This window comes from Pipistrellus kuhlii, unplaced genomic scaffold (assembly GCF_014108245.1).
Source record: "Pipistrellus kuhlii isolate mPipKuh1 unplaced genomic scaffold, mPipKuh1.p scaffold_m20_p_34, whole genome shotgun sequence".
Lineage (NCBI taxonomy): Eukaryota > Metazoa > Chordata > Mammalia > Chiroptera > Vespertilionidae > Pipistrellus > Pipistrellus kuhlii.
Genome location: NW_023425534.1, coordinates 5,020,558 through 5,039,349, shown reverse-complemented (window position 1 = coordinate 5,039,349; position 18,792 = coordinate 5,020,558). Strand labels below are relative to the sequence as shown.

At 50.0% G+C, this 18,792-nt stretch overlaps 2 protein-coding genes across 5 annotated transcripts in view; one reads left to right on the top strand and one right to left on the bottom strand.

Annotated features, from left to right (window-relative positions):
* Positions 1-386: 386 nt before the first annotated feature.
* UBIAD1 (UbiA prenyltransferase domain containing 1) lies at positions 387-12,972 on the bottom strand. Its single transcript, XM_036461080.2, has 2 exons — positions 12,115-12,972; positions 387-2,907 (listed from the first exon to the last, which is right to left on the bottom strand). The coding sequence occupies exons 1-2, from the start codon at positions 12,641-12,643 to the stop codon at positions 2,420-2,422; spliced, it is 1,017 nt and encodes a 338-aa protein (XP_036316973.1). The 5' UTR covers positions 12,644-12,972; the 3' UTR covers positions 387-2,419.
* Positions 12,973-16,962: 3,990 nt separating this feature from the next.
* MTOR (mechanistic target of rapamycin kinase) overlaps positions 16,963-18,792 on the top strand; it is a 104,694-nt gene continuing 102,864 nt past the window's right edge. For 2 of the 4 annotated variants that reach the window (XR_004992031.2, XM_045570612.1), the window contains exon 1: positions 16,963-17,102. The gene's annotated coding sequence lies outside the window, so the exon portion shown is untranslated. The remainder of the gene's footprint in view (positions 17,103-18,792) is intronic. The other 2 variants (XM_036461033.2, XM_045570611.1) reach the window with 2 other exon arrangements.

Sequence of the window (18,792 nt, the reverse complement as noted above, 5' to 3'; positions counted from 1 at the left end):
AAAGACATATTGTCAAATGCCTCACTGAAACCAAATGTACTCCACCTACTACATGTTCTCAATCTATCAGCACAGAGATCCTCTCAAGGAAAAAGAAACAGGAAAGTAGGGAAGGACAGAAGGAAACTCGGTTCATCTGGCCTGACTGGCTCTTGGGAAATCCATACTGGCTCTGAGTGGTCCCTACTGTCTTTTCTAAGGACTCCATCAAATCTGGTCCAATCCTATCCCAGCTCATCACTAAAGATCGTGTACCCCACCCCACCCCCACCGAATATCCCAATGCCCCTGTGCTGGTCTCCAGAGATGTATGAACCAGAGTTAACAATCAGACAATAAGACAAGGAGGAGGAGGAAAGCAAAGAAAAACTGGAAACATGATTTTGATTTGATTTTATTAACAAGTCTAAAGAAAATCTCATTGAATCAGGGATATCATATAAATTATGGTGACCTGCATATAAAACCTGGCATCAAGTTTGGCCTTTTAGAAACATTTATATATAAAAATGTGCATTAAAATCTGCACCGGAACACAATGCGGAGGCTGGCGCCCCAACAGGAGCGCTCACAAAGGTGGGTCTGGTCTGCGGACGCGGAATGTCTTGGTCCTACAGCCTCAGGCTGAGCCCTGTGCCAAACGGTCTGCTCCGAGGAGGGGCCCAAGGAGCTGGCCGCTGCAGGCAGGACCTGTGAGCACCGCCACGCCGCAGCCTGGCGAGAGACAGAGATGGTGCTGGGAAGAAGGGCCGCTTCCCTCGTTCCTGGGCTCGGAGGGTTCGGATCGCTACCCAAACCACCTTCCACTTTGAGGAACTTCTGCAATTTCCAGATATGTTTTTCCCAAGTAAGCTAATTGCAAACTCAAGGAGCCAAATCATATCATTAGCCTGATTTTCAGGATTAAGAACTAATTCTATGTCATTTTCTGAGGGTTAAGGCTCTGAAATAGCTCTCATCATGGCCATCATCACAACAGAAAAAGGTAACCATGATGACCTCAATCTATTTCAGTCTCAGACCAAATGCAACTGAGCAAGACTAGCCCAGAAATTATACTTCCCAGGCAGTGAAATGAAAAGCAACTTTGATCCACGTTGGAATTCCCCGTTCTGGGTGCAAACTATCTTTGCACAAGGGCAGCGACAGGCTCTGCGAGAGGCAGGGTCACTGTGCGCTTCTGTCTCCAAGGAGGACGCAGTCCCTTCCCTGGCAGGCCTGCCACCTGTCTGAGCAGGGTCAGTGGGAACTTCCTTTCTGCCCAGGGCCATTTGGGCATTTTTAACATCATTCGTGGGCCCTACAAAGTTACCAACTTAAAAATGAGCCTGCTATGTTTGGTCAATCATTTAATTAATTCACTCACCCCTAATGCCTTAGCAGGGCAGGCCAAGCGATTTAGGGCGGGACGTTCCCCACCCTGGTCTACTGGCTTATTCCTCCACGGAGGAGCTGATGTCCCTGCCTGCTCGTCCTGTGGCTCCGTGGCAAGTGGCAACTGTCCCGGACTCAGGTGCTGAGCTGCTGCCCAAATAGTCAGGATGCCAGGCTGGGAGCAACACAAAAGGGAACCTGATAGAAATGGAGGCTGGGCATCAAGGAGCAATAAGAAAGGCGATAGGGCAGGACGAAGCAGCCTTGTGGACCGTCAGTAGCTGGCAATGGGAGCAGTTGCCTCTACAATCTCAGGGCTCCTAACAGTAACGGAAAGAGCCGAGAGCCGTCCATTCAGACTCCCGCACCCCTTCGCCCATCATTCCCACAAAGGGAAGCAGCTGGTCTGCCCATTTCCATCCGGAAGCAGGGATTTTCTCAGCTTCCTCTGGGGGCGGGTCTTTTTTTCCCTTCCCAGTCCTGCTTGGGTGTCCTGCCACAGGGTGATCTGACACTTCCTCAACTGTGGCAAGAGGCGAAAAGACAGATGAGTCTCTGAATCACAAATTAGGCAGACAGCCTGCAGGCCGATGGGCTGTCCCTGAGGGCTCTCTCGTGCTGTGTGTTTCAGGGCCCAAATGCTCGGAGGCAGACAGGTGCTCTCGGTGTCCCTGGGGCCTGACACCGGTCATTACCACGTGGCTCTTTCAGGCCGGGAGGCCAAGCTAGGTGGCTCCTTCACAAAGTCTTAGGGCCTTTAGTCTACTACTTTAAAGTGACCTAACACCACCCTCTAGTGGAAATTATAAATAAAACAAGGGCCATGCAGCCAGTTCACCTTCTGGTACCAGTGATTTCAAGATTTGCCATAAAACAGAACAAAACATTATCGTTAACAATGTCATCATTTTAAAAAAAAAAAAGGCGGGAGTTTACAAGCCATCCTTAGGCTCCTCGCTGTCAAATCACCTTCTCTCCTGAGAAACTCTGCTTCCCACACAGTCTCAGAGAGGGCGGCGCGCTGACGGGGGCGCTCCGGGTCCCCTCAGAGTTTGGGTAGACTGCCTGCCGGTGCCAGGATGATGCCGAAGACGTAGAAGAGCCCGAGCAGGAGGTTGAGCTTGGCGGTCCTCTGGGGCAGTTTGCTGAAAGCCTGGCTCCGGAACTGCCTCTCCAGGGAGAAGGCCATGGGGATGGTGAGCAGCGGCAGCGCCAGGCTGATGCTGTAGCGCGTGGCCAGGATGCTGAAGATCAGGTAGGGCAGGAAGAGCAGCGCGCTGTAGAGCATGTACGAGAAGGTGGGGCCGATGAGGATGGCAAGCGTGACGATGCCCGCCTCCCGGTCGGGCTCTATGTCCCTGGTGTTGTTGGAATGGAGGATGGCCTCGGTGCTGAGGGCCAGGGGGATGGCGTACACCAGCGGGAAGACCGCCAGGGACCCCACCTGGACGGCGTAGGCGAACATCACGGCCAGCGGGCCGAACGTGATGAGGATGATGAGGTCTCCCAGGGCCACGTACTTGAATCCGATCCCTGTGACCAGAAAACGCAGAGAGCTGGTGTGAGATCAAGGCCTGTGCATCTGTCAGGGACCAGCCACTCTGGCCTGGACACTGACTTCCCAGGCGAGGCGAGGGGGCCGTCACTGCAGTCCTTCCCCTCCAGGAACACAGGGGTCAGAGAATACTGACCTTTTAGTGCCCAGTGAGGTTTCAGAGTCATACCCAACCCTTCCTTTCTGCTGCCCCCAACTAAACCCTGCAACAGGAGCTGTGGTTCCCACCACACACAGCTCCACGGGAGAGCCTGAGGCTCTGAAAGGTCTCAGTCCAGTTTTCGGCTCCTTCCCTTTACCAGCCCCAAGACACGCCTGCCAGGCCCTCCCGGACTAGCCAGCCCAGTCTCTTCCTCTATAACCTCGGCAGCCATCTGCTGGTTTACACACACACACACACACACACACACACACACACACACACACCAGTGAATCTCAGTGGACCTGCAGGGTTCCCAAACTCCGATAAAGAAACCTTCAGCTGCACAGTGAGTGAAAGAGCTAAAATGGTAAGTTACACAGCGGCTTCCCCTCTCTGGTTCCCATTAAGTTAAAACTAAGTCCTCCTCCTCCTGTACTGTTTGCTAATCGACTTCAAATCCTGTCTGATCTATTTCCAGAAAACCCGTCCAGTTCCCTCCAACCCCAGGGGCACACTCTGGCCCACCTCACCCCGTCTCCAAATCCAAGTAGTGGTCACTGTCTGTCTGGAATACTACATCAACCCCCCGATGGACCCCTCGGCTTCCATTCTTATAACAACCTCTTCTCCCCTCCTTTCCTAATCTAATCTCCACACTGCAGCCAGAGTGATCCTTTAAAAATACTAACCTCATAAAAATACTAACCTGACCATGCCCACCCCCCAACCTATACCTAAAGACCCTTATCAATACATTGTCCTCGGGATAAAAGCCAGATCCTTCTCCTGGCTCCCCTCTGGCCTGCCCTGGCTCTCCCCCCTCACACCTCTAGCAGCTCCTGAGGCCTTGAGAGCCATCCTCCGCCCTTTGCCTGGCTGACTCCTACTCACCCTTCCAGACTTCAAAGGCCATTCCTCACCCCTCCCTCACCCCTACACCACATTCTGTCCCCTTGCAACATGTCCTGTGCACCCTGACTTCTACTTTCCTAAACTCCATCACACTTCTCCTTATTTAATCTGTCTTTCCCAACAAACACTCAATCCCATGAGGGCAGGGCTTGCTCACAGCTCGCTCCCCAGCACTTGGCACAAGGCTGAATGAACACAGAGCTACGATAACATGGAGCCGAGGTCAGACAGACATGCCACTCAGAGGAAAGCAGCACGGACCAGGCGAGAGGTGACCCACGCATACACTGCCACAGGAGTTGGGAAACGCCAGACCTCACTGGGTGGGAGTCGGACAGACATGCGCAGAGCAGAACAATGGGCCGGGCACAGGAGGTCACCAGGGCGGGAAGCCCCAGGTGCCAAGCAAAGAACAATGTGGGGGGACCTCACCCCCAGGGTGGCCTTTCCTCCCTAGCAGATGGCTGGTCCTGAGGTTTGGACCCCTGACCTCTCCTCCCTAGAGAGGACATCCAGGCCTCAGTTGTACGTCAGCTCCAGGCCCAGAGAAGCAGCCAATCATGACCAGAGAGCCCACGGCTGACCTCAGAGCCGCTGCCCTGAGTAACGCCCCTGCCCTGGGGCCCGCCAACCAACAGTGCAGACCCTGTCCTGACAGGACACCTGGGAAGCTGCTGGGTATCCTATTGAGGTCGTCCCCTGCGACCTTCCCTAAGATCTCCCTTAAAAATCTTAGGCTAAGGCCCTGGCTCGTTTGGTTCAGTGGATAGAGCGTCGGTCTGCAGACCAAAGGGTCCCAGGTTCGATTCTGGTCAAGGGCACAGGCCTGGGTTGCGGGCTCGGTCTAACGTGCGTGCAGGAGGCAGCCAATCAATGATCCCCTCTCATCATTGATGTTTCTATATCTCCCTTCCTCTCTGAAATCAATAAAAATATGTACATTTTAAAAAATACGAAAGATTGCTAAAAAATAATTTTTAAAAAAATCTTAGGATATGGACCCAGCACGCTCTCCCTCCCCTTCCCCTTTCCCTCCCCTCCTCCAGAGTTACCATCACCTTCCTCCCTCCCGAGCTCCCAGGGCCCTCCCTTTACCTCCACCACTTGTTTCCTGAGCCCTTTCCCTTAGGAGTTACTTCCACCTCTGTGATTTATCAACAGATGATCTGGGCCAGTTTGGGCCTACCACACAGCCAGGCTGGGCCAGGTTACTCATTTCTGCGCACCCACAGCCAAGCTACAGGGCTCAGCCTCCACAAGGAAGCTGCCTTATCCCCGAAGCCGACAAGGAACAAAGGTCCACAGAGGGTCTGACTAAGCAGCCAAAGAACAAGAGTCAGCCAGGTCACCTCACATGGTCGTTGGGCTTCTTTGATGTTTGTCTCCCCCCGCCCCCTCCAGCTTCATTGCGATATAACTAACATATCACACTGAGTAAGTTTGACGTGTACACGTGGTACACTTATATTGCAGCATTATTCCCACCACAGCGTAAGCTAACACCTCCACCTGTCACCTAACGACCCCCCTTGGTTCCTAAGAAGGCAGCGCCCAGAGGTCTGAAGCACAGCACGGCCCTGACACCCACCAGCACCCAGCAGCCAGCTCAGTGCTCCAGGCAGCGCTTTGACAGATGACCTGGTTGTCTGAGGACATGCCCTCAAGGAGGAAGTTCTCTCAAGCAGAACATCAGCTCCAGTTCTAAATGAGCAAATCATGTCTCCTGCAATCGCTCCCAAGTTTAGAGGACTACTAATCCTCTTATCCGCGTCCAAGACCCACGCAGATGCCTGAAACCACAGAGAGTATTGAGCCGTGTACTGTATACACTGCTGGTTTCATATGCATCTGCACGACTTTCCACTTCAAGGCAGTGCTTCATGGCTTCTCTGTGGCACATCCCGACTGCCAGCATCGCTGCTCTTGTGATGTGAAAGAAAGGTCCCTCGGACACAAGCACTGCGCTATCTCTACCGTCAATGTGATGAGCAAGGCAGCTACTAAATACGGCAAATGCGCAGGGAGCGCATACAGCCGGATATGCTGGACAAAGGATGACTCGCTTCCAGGGTGGGACAAAGCAGGCAGCACAGATTGCATTGCACTACCCAACTTAAAACGTGAATTGTTTATTTCTGGAATTTTCCATATAACATTTTTGGACCACAGCTGACCACAGCAAACTGAAACTACAGAAAGTGAAAGCGCAGATAAGGGGGGGCTGCAGTACCCCCTCCCAAGGGACATGCGGGCAGGAACACTCCCAGCAGATCTGGCTTCTTCTCCCCCCCCCCCCCCCCCCCCCCCCCCGCTGCCTGCTTTCCTGCGGCCGATGTGCTCACTCTCCAAGCAGAGTTAAGGGCTCTGGCTATGAAAGAAAACACAGCTCTAAAGCCCTGACCTCTGGCTTACCCAAGATTACCCAAGAACACCTCCTGGGATCAGCGAATAAAACAATGAGGCGAGCAAGTTGAACAGAAACCTGTGCCTGCAAGGATAAGCCCCCACTTCAACAGGCCTTACCCCAAAACCAACCGCAAACCCACTTTACAGGTGGAAAAGGTCTAGAACCTCCTACGGGATAGCTGACCCAAGAAAATGCCAGTGCCCGTAGGAGAAAGCCCAATGCCCAAGTATCCAACAGGTGGCACACCGGCTCCAGGGATGTGGCCCACCTGGGCATTTCGTTGAAGGCATGCCCACCCCTCCCAACCCCGTTTTCCACAGTGAACTATTGGGCCGATCTCCACATCGCAGCTTGGAATTAATTTGTTAAAACAGGAATCAAAATGTTGACAAGAATGTGGAGAAACTGAAACTTGCATATTGTGGGAAAGAGCATTGCAATCACTTCAGAAAACACTGGCAGCTTCTCATAAACATCATCTACCCTATGACTCAACAGTTCCCCTCCTACGCATTTACCCAAGAAAAGCGAAAACAAATATCCACAAACACTTGAACATGAATGTTCACGCATAATGGCCAAAATGTGGAAACAAGTCAAGTGTTGATAACCAGGAAAATGGACAAATTGCAATATGTCCATCCGATGAACACTACTCAGCAATGCAAAGGAACTGCTCATGTCCATCACAACCTGGCAAGTCTCCAAGCCCGCATGCTGAGCAACAGAAGCCAGGCACAGGGATTCGTAAGGAATGACTCCATTTCTGTGAGGTTCTAGACCAGGCAAAACCAATCTGCGTAAAAGAAATCAGAACACGGGTTGCCTCTGGATAGGGATGGGGAGAGGGGCTGACGGGGAGGAAGCATCAGGAAACTTTGAAGGGTGATGGAAATGTTCTGTATCGTGACTGGGTTTGGGTTATACAGCCATGTGCATCTGTCAAAATTCATCAAACTGCAACACTTAAAATCTGTGCACTTCGCAGTATGACTTTTATTGCTATATAATTGACAGTGTTTAAAAAACCATAAAATGAGATTATGTTATTACTCTGCTCAATATATTTTATTATCTCCCCATTTGTTCATTCGGTGAAGACTAAGTACTGACTACAAGCCAGACACAGTTCTGGGCACCAAGGGTTCAGAGACTAAAACCCCTAACTGCAGGGAGTTTACAGTCTAAGAGGGAAGATAACTAACAAAGTGCTTACTCATGTTAAAAGGTAGTACGTGCTGTGATGAAAAAGCAGAGAAGAGCAATAGGGCAGGTTTCGGGGAATGGGACACCGGTGTACTGCATGTTTGTGTAATTTTGTTTATCGGCTGCTGCAAAAAGCGTTGTTTTGTACCTTTAAGAAGGGTAGAAAGCAAGGCCTCACTAAACAACTGACAAATGGAGAAATGGAATCATACAGATAGAAGGGGAACAAGATCCGGGAAACAGGATCTTCAAAGGGTCTGTGAGGCAGGAGCATTCCGGTGTGTCTCAGAAACAGCAGGAGGGCAGAGGGCTGGAGCATGTGCGGAGGAGGAAAGGAAGAGGCAGACCAGAGTGGGGAGACTGGGGAAGATGGGAAGATAATGGCCCTGGGATCATTGTCAAGACCTCGGGCTGTATTCTGAACATGATGGGAGCCACTGCCCGAACGGGTATGGCTCAGTGGTTGAATGCTGACCTATGAACCAGGTCATGGTTCGAATCATGGTCAAGGCATGTGGTCAGAGCACATGCCCAGTTTTCAGGCTTGATCCCCAGGAGGGTGCTTACAGGAGGCAGCCGATCAATGATTCTCTCTCATCATTGATGTTTCTATCTCTGTCCCCCTTCTTCTCTGAAATAAAAACATATTTAAAAAAAAAAAAAAAAAAAAAAAAGATGGAAGCCATTGGAGAATTCTGAACAGAGGACTGATGTAACTGCCTGTTCTAACAGGATTACTCTGGCTGCTGGCTTGAGAACACCCTGACAGGGACAAGAGTGGGTGCACAGATATCAGTAAGGAACCTGCCAAAATACTCAAGGGAGATGAGTGGCACTGGTGAAAGGTGATGGACAAAGGTCAGATCCCAAATGCATTTTAAAGTAGTCAACAGGATTTGCTGATGAGCTGATGCAAGATGTTGGGATGATGCCTGTGAAGGACTAAAAGGAAGAAGTTGCGCCCTAGCCCATTTGGTTCACTGGATGGAGTGACGGCCTGTGGACTGAAAAGTCCCAGGTTTGATTCCGGTCAAGGGCATGTACCTTGGTTGCAGGCACATCCCAAGTGGGGAGTGTGCAGGAGGTGGCTGATCAATGTTTCTCTCTCATCGATGTTTCTAACTCTCTATTCCTCTCCCTTCCTCTGTAAAAAATCAATAAAATATATATAAAAGGAAGAAGTCGCCACTGAGTGAGCGGGGGAAAGCTGTGGAAGAGCAGGTTTCTTCAGGGAGAAGATAAGGAATTGATTTCAGACGAGCTTAGCTGAGATGCCTGCAGACCTCTAAGAAAGTTCCCGAGTCAGAAGCTAGGCAGGAGCCTGGAGTTCAGTGGAGAGATCGGGGCCAGAGGATAAATTTGAGTCACCAGTTTAACAGATAGCATCTGAAGCCATAGGACTGGCTAAAATCACAAAAGGAGTAACTGGAGACAGAGGAAAGAGACCTCAGGACTAAGCCTGCACGCTGGGAATGAGGAGAAACCCGCACAGAAGACTGAGGCCCTAGACCAGCGTGACCCAGCCCCCGCCTGCCTCTCCAACTACGTCTCCATTCTCCCTCTCGAACACCTTGGCCTCTCAGTAGATCCTGGTCGAGTTCTCTCCCCCTCGGGTGCGTTAGCATTTGCTGCTCCTTCAGTCTTGAAGAATCCGGCACCTGAATCAGACCCCAATTCTGCCGAGGATGGCTCCTCATCCTTCAAGTCTTAGTTTAAGTGTCACCTTCACAGAGAGGGCCTTTTCCCTCTGCAAATCCCTACCCCCTTACACATTCTGTTACAGCATCCACCATTCCCTTCACTGAACTTCCTACAAGCGGCTGCCAGGACACCAGTCTCTGGGCCTTCTTTCTCCTCCAGACGCTCCACCACGCTCCACCCTTACTGTTCCTTCTCTTCTCCCCACCTCTTTTTAAAAAAAATTTTTTTTTAATTAATTTCAGAGAGAAAGGATGAGAGAGAGAGAAATAGAAATATCAATGATGAGAAAGAATCATTGATCAGCTGCCTCCTGCACACACACACATACACACACACACACACACACCCCGCACTGGGGATCGAGCCCACAACCTAGGCATATGCCCTTGACCAGAATCAAATCAGCAACCCTTCAGTCCGCAGACCAATGCTCTATCCACTGAGCCAAGCCGGCTAGGGCTTCTCCCCACCTCTTAACATCAGAGTGCCCCAGGGCTGGCCTGGTCCCCCTCACACCTATCAACACTCCCTCATCTGCTGGTCTCACCCAGTTGTACAACTTTATGTGCCAATGATCCCCAAATATCTTTTTTTTTTAAATCAATCTTTATTGTTCATATTATTACAAAGGTTCCTCATTTCTTCCCCCCTCCACCAGGTTCCCACCCCATCCTCCGCCCCCTCCCCATCCCCCATTGTCCTCATCCATAGGTGCACAGTTTATGTTCAGTCTTTTCCTCCCTCCCTTTCCCCAATAGTAAATCCCTTTTCAGATAGTAAATCAGTTACTTAGCATTTTCTCATATCAATAATACCTCCACATGCCCAATGATACACTTCACACAAAAGACATTTCCAAATAGGTCAACCAGCTTCATCCAGGCCCCACCCAAGGCACTCACAGATCAACACCCCAGCACTATACTAACTCAACACATCCAGATCTAAGCCTTCATCACTTGATTCAGTAGACCCTCAAGTTCCCGCAAAAGTTTCCAGCCATGTCTGAGAGGCAGCCCTGGGGCGGGGGCGGGGGCGGGGGCAGGCGAGGAGTGGGCTGTTCCGGGCCTGGCTGCTCCGGGCCCGGCCTCCGCTTCTCTGGTTCGCTCCACAACCAGCTGCTCCGGGTCTGGTCACTGCCGCTCCCGACCCAGCTGCTCCAGGCCCGGCCGCACCCGACCCGGCTGCTCTGGGCGATCCCCAAATATCTTTATCTCCAGCTCAGACCTCTCCCTGAACTCACTGTTATATCCACTTGACATCTCCACTTGGAGATCTACTACATTAAGAGGCTCTGTCAATTATCTCTCCCAAAACCTACCTTCAGCTTTCTCTATCTCACCTGAAATCAACTCCATTATTCAAGTTGCTTAGGCCAAAACCTCGGAGTTATGCTTAAATCTGCTTTCTCTCCTGCCTCACATCCCATCTGTCAGCACACCCTGCCTAACTACTTCTTCCTCTCCACTGCCAACCTGATCCGAGCCACCAAACATCTCTGCCTGGTTACTCAACAGCTCCCTTCTCCTCTGTCTCCTCGCTTGTGTCCTTGCTCACTCCCTTTATCCCTTCTCAACACCTTAGCCAGAGTGATTCTTTTAAAACATTAAGGCCTTGCCGAAACCGGTTTGGCTCAATGGATAGAGCATCGGCTTGGGACTGAAAGGTCCCGGGTTCGATTCTGGTCAAGGGCATGTACCTTGGTTGCGGGCATATCCCCAGTAGGGGATGTGCAAGAGGCAGCTGATCAATGACTCTCTCTCATTGATGTTTCTAACTCTCTTTCTCCCTTCCTCTCTGTACAAAATCAATAAAATATATATTAAAAAAAAACAAAACATTAAGGCCTACATAATCTTTGTGTCTCCCTGACCTCCCCAAACATACTTCTCCTACTTCACTTCCTTTCACTTTCTCTCTCCCTCACCCTGGACTCCATGCTGTTCCTCAAACTTTTCAGGAACATTCCAGCCTTAATGCCTTTGGCAATCGCCATGCCAAGATTTGGGACACTCTGCTCAGCCAACACCCTCACTTCTTACCGCCTTGATTTTTGCCGTTACCTTTTTTGATGCATCCCCCTCCTGGCTCTACTTCCTATTTCTCTCCATAGCACCAGTCATCTTTTCATGTACTGTCATCAGGGCACCAACTCAGCCTAACCTACCAGGGACTTCCCTGGTTTCAGCACCCAGAGTCCCACATCCTGGGGACCCTCTCAGTCCTGAGCAAACCAGGACACTGGTCAACCTAACTACAATTTACTATTTCTGCTTTCTGTCTCTCCTCGTCATATTTAAAGTAACTTTCACAAGAGCAGGGATCTGGGACTGCTGTGTTCCCAGGGAACAGTGCTGGCACATAATAACTGTTCAATAAACAGAGCTTAGCCAACAACCATCACCACCTTAATCAGCTGTACAGTTGTGAGCGCTTCGAAGTTAATTCCACTAAAATCTGGAACTGTGGCATTATAAGATGTGGCCAACAAAAAGAAATTAGATACAAAAAGTTTCCATATATTTGGAAATTATATATATATATATGGTATGGATGTTAACATATATATGTTAACATCCTGGCTTGGCTTATGGACGTTAGAAATTACATGTAATTTCTAACATCCATAAGCCAAGCCAAGATCTTCTCAACCCACTCTTGTTTTCCAAATAATCCACATAACCCACAGACTATAGATTTCACCTAAGTGGCCTGAGAAGAGAACTTGGATCCCACTCTTTTGACACTCCCACACAAAGTAGCAGTTTCCAGTCCATGCAACTGAGACCTCCGGCACAGGGACTGGCCAGTCCTTACCTCCCGTGTAGAGGAAGGAGCCAGACAGGCCTCCAAAGTAGATGAGCGCCAAGTGCTCCAGTTTCAGAGGGGACAGGTAGTAGAGGCCCGCGGCACAGACGCAGCCCAGGGTGTAGAGGAAGACTCCAAACCAGACAACGTCCTGGGGCTCCAGGATCCGGTCCACCAGGGTCCGGTCATCGCTCTTTTTGTGGTCAATGCCCTTGGAAAAGTCATAGTACGTGTTGACCAAGTTGCCAGCCCCGTGCACCGCCAAGACGACCACGGCGCAGCCCACCAGCAGCCGGGGGTCCAGGACGCCCTGGGACTGGTAGGCCAGGGCGCTGCCCAGGGCCACCGGCGTGAGCGAGGCGCTGAAGCTCCAGGGCCTCAGGGCCAGCACGTAGGAGGCGCACTTCTGCCTCCAGGAGCGCGGCGCGGGCTTGTCCCACTCGAGACAGTCGCTCCCCAGCAGGTCCCGGTCCTCGGCCTGGGCTGCCTCTCCCGCCTGGATGCTGATCATCTCCCCCGGGGCCTGCGAGGCTGCCATGGAGGTGCAGGTGGCTGAAGTTCTCGCGGACAGTGAGCCACCCACAGATCGGCCACGGCGGTGGAACGGGGAGGGGAGGGGCGCCCAGCCTGACCTTCCCTCGGTTCCGCCCCGGGGCAGGGCTGGGGGGGCAGCGGGGCCCCGGGGCAGCAGCGAGCGGGCCTGGCGCCCCAGGAGCACCGCTCGGCCCTCCAGTCACCTACGTGAAACCCGCCTCCGGGCCCGGCGCGGCGCTAGAGCCCGAAGCCGAGAGGAGACCACCTCCCCGGAGCTACCGGCACCGCCATCTTGTGCGCCCGCCTCTGGGGGCCGGCGGGAAACAGGGGCCCCCGGCGCTGGGGGGCCGGGCCGGAGGGGCCGGGGCGGGGCCAGGAGGGAGGGAGGGGCGGGGCCCGGAGGGCGGGGCGGAGCCAGGAGGCGGGGCAGCCCTCTCTCTCCCAGGTATGTGCCCTGCAGCTGCTCTGAGGCTCGCCTAGCATCACACAATCCACCACAAATGCATGTGGCTTTTCGACTTACCAAGAGCTTTCTTGCACCGAAATAGGACGCATTCATTGTCTTCATGCAGTATGCGCACTATTGCACGCAGCAATTAACAAAACCAACTAAAATCCGGGAGCATATTGAAGAGATAAGAAAAGTATAATTATCCCCGTTTTTTCAAAAGAGAAACTCGAAGCTCTGAAAGGGTAAATGATGTCTAAGAAATTATTAACTCTAGCCGAAACCGGTTTGGCTCAGTGGTTGAGCGTCGGTCTGCGGACTGAAAGGTCCCGGGCTTGATTCCGATCCAGGGCATGCACCTTGGTTGCAGGCACATCCCCGGTAGGGGGTGTGCAAGAGGCGGCTGATCCATGATTCTCTCTCATCGATGTTTCTAACTCTCTATTCCTCTCTTCCTCTCTAAAAAATCAATAAAATATATTTTTTAAAAAGAAAGAAATTGTTAATTCTAATAATAATCACGACAGCAAAAACTCTCACTTCCTATTGTGCAACATCCAGTGGCATAAACTGCCCTGACTGTTCATAACACACAAATAACTGCCCTTTCCGCCCTACTAGGTGGCTGGCTGGGTGTCTTCATTGCCCTCCTTCTGGGAGCTTGGGGAGCTCCTGACTGGGGAGAATTGGTTGTTTAAATTTTTAGTATCAATAGTTTTGTGAGCCAGTCACTAAGCACAACCATTATTAAAAATCAAACTACACAAACTTACAGTTAATTAAATTATCTATATAATTTATATATATATATAAAACCTTAATATGCAAATAGACCGAATAGCAGAACAACCAGTTGCTATGATGTGTGCTGATCACCAGGGGGCGCATGCAGAACATGGCAGGTGTAGGCAGCAGGTGGGATAGCGGAGCAGGTGAGCCGGGCCACCAGACTAAGGCAGGTGCTGGTTGCTGTCATCAGGACGAGCCTCTGGCAATTATTGAAAATTCTTTGCTCCTACGAGCTGCAGTCTTGCCTGGCACTTGCACCTGCTGATAGCACCAGTCTTACTTGCACCTGTTGCTGGTGCTGGCCCCAAATCACTCTGCATCATGAGCAGGATCAGCACTGTCAGCTCATGGGAGTGGCAGTGATGGGAGTGGGGCTGCTGGCAGACAGGGAACCAGGGGGCCAGGTGGGGGCACAGATGATGGGCTGAGACCCACGCCTGAGCCCACCAAAACCTCGCAGCCCACAGTTCCTTTCAAGGTGCATGAATTCGTGCACTGGGCTCCTTGTATGAAAATAAAAGTAACTAATACTCTAAGCTCATTACTACATTTTATCATTTATGCTCTTTGGGTTGTTCCTATTTGTTTTTGTGTTTGTGTTTTTTTTTCACATTTGTTTTTGTTTGTTTAATGTTTTTATTGATTTTAGAGAGAGAGGAAGGAAGTGGGATAGAGATATAGAAACATCCATGAGAAAGAAACACCGTGGATCAGCTCTCTCCTATACATCCCCTACTGAGAATCAAACCCAAAACCTGGGCATGAGCCCTGACCTGAAATTGAACCAGTGACCTCTCGGCTCATGGGTCCATGCCCAGCCACTGAGCAACACTGGCTGTGCTGTTCACATTTGTTGCATCTGCGTTGTGGAAATACTATGTAATAAGATGCTACTGCTCATTTACATCTCTTGCCAGCTTTTCATTCAGTGACATTCATTGGTAGTTTGGAATCTGCCATAGTGGGAATATTTATGCCATGCAAATCAACAAATGCCTGATAATAGTTTTGTTCATTGAGACTACAATAACTTAAAAAAAAAGTTTATCTTGCAGGTTAAACTTAAAAGTGTCAACTCTAGCGAAAACCGGTTTGGCTCAGTGGATAGAGCATTGGTCTGCAGTCTGGAAGGTCCTGGGTTCGATTCTGGTCAGGGGTATGTACAATGGTTGTGGGCACATACCCAGTGGGGGGTGTGCAGGAGCAGCTGGTCGATCTTTCTCTGTCATCGATGTTTCTAGCTCTCTATCCCTCTCCCTTCCTCTCTGTAAAAAATCAATAAAATATAAAAATAAAAATAAAAAAAATGTCAACTCTATAGCCCTTACATTTTGAATAGCAGCAAAATATAAGGAAATATTCTTCCAATATATATTTTTTATTTTATTTTTTAAATATATTTTATTGATTTTTTACAGAGAGGAAGAGAGAGAGAGAGCGTTAGAATCATTGATCAGCTGCCTTTGCATGCCCCCTACTGGGGATGTGCCCGCAAGCAAGGTATATGCCCTTGACCGGAATCGAACCCAGGACCCTTCAGTCCACAGGCTGATGCTCTATCTACTGAGCCAAACCGGTTTTGGCTATTCTTCCAATATTAGCAAATTATTATCCAGTTTAGCAAAGAAGTTTTCATGTCATTGACAAACTAGTGAAATTTCAAGGTATCTCTTAATTGTCTCACTTTCCCCTTATCCTTTTCTCATTAACATAAAAGAAAATATCAACCAACATTCATGTTGGAACTATACTCATTGGTCAACTGCCACTATAGAGAGGCTATACGAGATATTTATTATATATAAAAGAATCCTGTTAGAATCAATTGGCTATATGGAATTTACAATAAAAAGTATTGTGGCTCAGTCAGTGTGGCTCAGTTGGTTGAGCATTGTCCCATGGACCAAGAAGTTGCCAGTTTGATTCCCAGTCAAGGCTCATGTCTGGGTTGCAGGCTCAATCCCCAGTAGGGGGCCTGCAGGAGGCAGCCAATTGATATTTCTATCTCTCCCTCTTCCTTCCTCTCTCTATAAAAGCAATAAAAACATTTTTTTTAAAGTATTATGTGTTTTATTATTTGTAAGTTGTATCCTACACATCCTTTATATCAATGAAGGTTATACTAAAATATAACATATATGTACACATGTACACAGGACTGACTGCATAATTTTGGTACCCAGTGCAAATTAAAAACGTGTGGCCCCTTCTTAAAAATCATTAAGAATTTCACGACAGAGCATTATAACTCACAGGTCACAATAGCCACAGACCCATCTCTGTATAAACAGGCATGGTCCCTCCCTTACCAGCTAGCTGGTTAATTTGCAACTTCAGCACCCAGCACATACTTGTACTTGCAAACCCAAGTAACCAATACAGCCAAATGGGACACGAGGAAGAAGCAGATGTTTTTTAACTCCTCCCTTACCACTTCTATGACCCAATCCTTCTATAATATATGTCATTTTACTCAAGGATAAAATATAAAGTGGGGACAATACAACCTGCCTTGTAGGAAATGTTCAGAAAGAACAATAACAGCATTTATTGACTCTGCATGTGTCATGTAGTGTTTGAGGTACTTTACATACAGTAGCATTTAACCCCTACAACAGTGCCTACCAAGGTAATGTGGACACTCGATAATTTTGGGAAAGTAGTAAATCTAAGTAAAAAACTTTTCACATACATGTTATATTTAACAAAAGAGAAAGCACGGTCCCATGAACCCGAAAATTTACGTCTTTCCCTCCTGTTGTGGCTCACACTCTCATAATTAAACCTCCGCCTCCCACCGCTCAGTCCCAGCCCGGTACCCAGACAGCGGACTAGACAGGGCCGCACCCCCAGGGCCGGGGGGAACTATAGTAACGACGGACCGGATGTGTGCATGGAAGTGACTGAAGTCAACTCACGACTGATTGGTTCTCTCGAGTAGCCCAGAGCCTCCTTTCGTCTGCCACTGGCCGCGTGGTTTGTCTATTTGAACAGTCCCCGCCCCCTAGAGAAGCCGGGTCCCGGAGCTTCACTTCTCCTTCATTCCTATTGGCCAGTGTTCCAGCCCATCGTCTTCTTCCGCCTGTCGATTGGTCGTCAGAGCTGGGCATCTGCCCGCCCTCCCGCAGCTAGAGGACAGCGGGGAAGGCCGGTGGTGGGGCCGGGGGCCTGAGGCGGCGGGACCGGCGCTGTGGGCGGCAGCTGAGGCCTCGGCCGAAGCCGCGCGGTGAGTCCGGGGCCTGGCACCGACCCCTCCCGGGCGGCGGAGTGTCCAGACCCGCAGCCAGGACCCACAGTCCGGTCCGGGGCGGGGGGACGGGGAAGCCGCCCGCCGGGACGTGGGGCGCCCTCGGAGCCGGCACCCCGGAGTTGAGCACCGCCGGAGCCCTTGACCTCCACCCTGTGAGGCAGCGCCCTCCTCCTCCTCCTCCTCCCGGATCCCGGATCCCCGGGAGACCCTGATCCTTGGAGTCCGCCGGGCGCCTGTGGCGCCGGAAGGCCGGCCCAGCACCCCGTCCTGCCGGGACTCCCGCCTGTCGCCCCCGTGCGGATCGGCCACCGCCTGCAAACTGTCCTCGGAGGGGACCGGCGTCGGTGTCAGCCCCTCGCCCTCCCACCTGGAGATTCTGTAGGACCCGTTCCCCGAGGCTGAGCTGGTTCCATCCTCAGGTTCCATCCTCGCTGCCTCCCCCACTCCCATCCCTAGTTTCAGCCACCAACTTCCACGTCTTCCTGGAAGCTTCGCCAGGATCCTCTGGGTGTCTGACTTCCAGTGTTTTCATGGAAATTGGCGTGGGACAGAGGGCCCGTGGGCCTTGGAGAATGGCAGTGTCTTGCCAGCCCCTCACAGATGTGACCACACTCTGGAGCAGTTGGCTGGGTTTCCTCGCGCCTGAAGGGTGACACTTCTTTTGCAGCCCTTTTCTTGGCACTGGAGTATTTGAAAGCTTTCAAAGCCAATTACTCCTTGTTTATTTTTTTTCCCTCAGCATCACCCTTTCTTTCAAAAGAAGAATTTTGAAAAATTGGTTTTCTAATATAATCTGGACATACCTAGGAGATATGTATTTATGTAGATTTACATGTAACTATACAGAGTGGCCAGATTATTATGATCTCTGAACGCATAATAATCTGGCCACTCAGTGTGTGTATGTATTAGAGGCCAGGTGCATGAATTCGTGCATGGGTGGGGTCCGGCCAGCCTGGCCAAGAGGACGAGACATGGGTTGTTGGCCTGCCTGCCTGCTGGTCAAACCCCTGGTCAAGGGGACAGTTTGCATAATTAGCCTTTTATTATATAGGATATACACTAAGTGGCCAGATTATTATGCGTTCAGAGATCATAATAATCTTGCCACTCTGTATATGTAATATGTATAATATTTATAAGGCATATGATATACATGTAGATATGTAATATGTAATGTATATGAAGATATGTAGACATATATATGTTGGCTGAGCCCTATTGTGGGCACTTTATTGCGGTTGCCTGATTATTTATATTTACTCCTAGGTTGTAAGCTCATTGAGAGAAGAGATAGCACCTAATTCAGGAATGAATGAATGATCTCGGGGTCATTTCGAGTATTAGTATTCTATAGAACTGCACTGTCTGATGCAGCACCACCAGCCACATGTGGCTTAGAGTGCTTGAAATGTGACTAGTCCAGACTGAGATAGTTGTAGGTGTAAAATGCTCGCTAGATTTTAGAAATTCAGTACAAAAAAAGAATGGGAATATATCCATTTTTTATATTAATAACATTGAAGAGATATGTTGGATATATTGTATTAAATGAAGTTAACTTTACCCATTTCTTTTTACTTTTTTTACATGGCAACTAGGAAATTTAAAATTACATTTGTGGTTTGTATTTTATTTCTGCTGGACAGTGTTGCTATAGAATAAT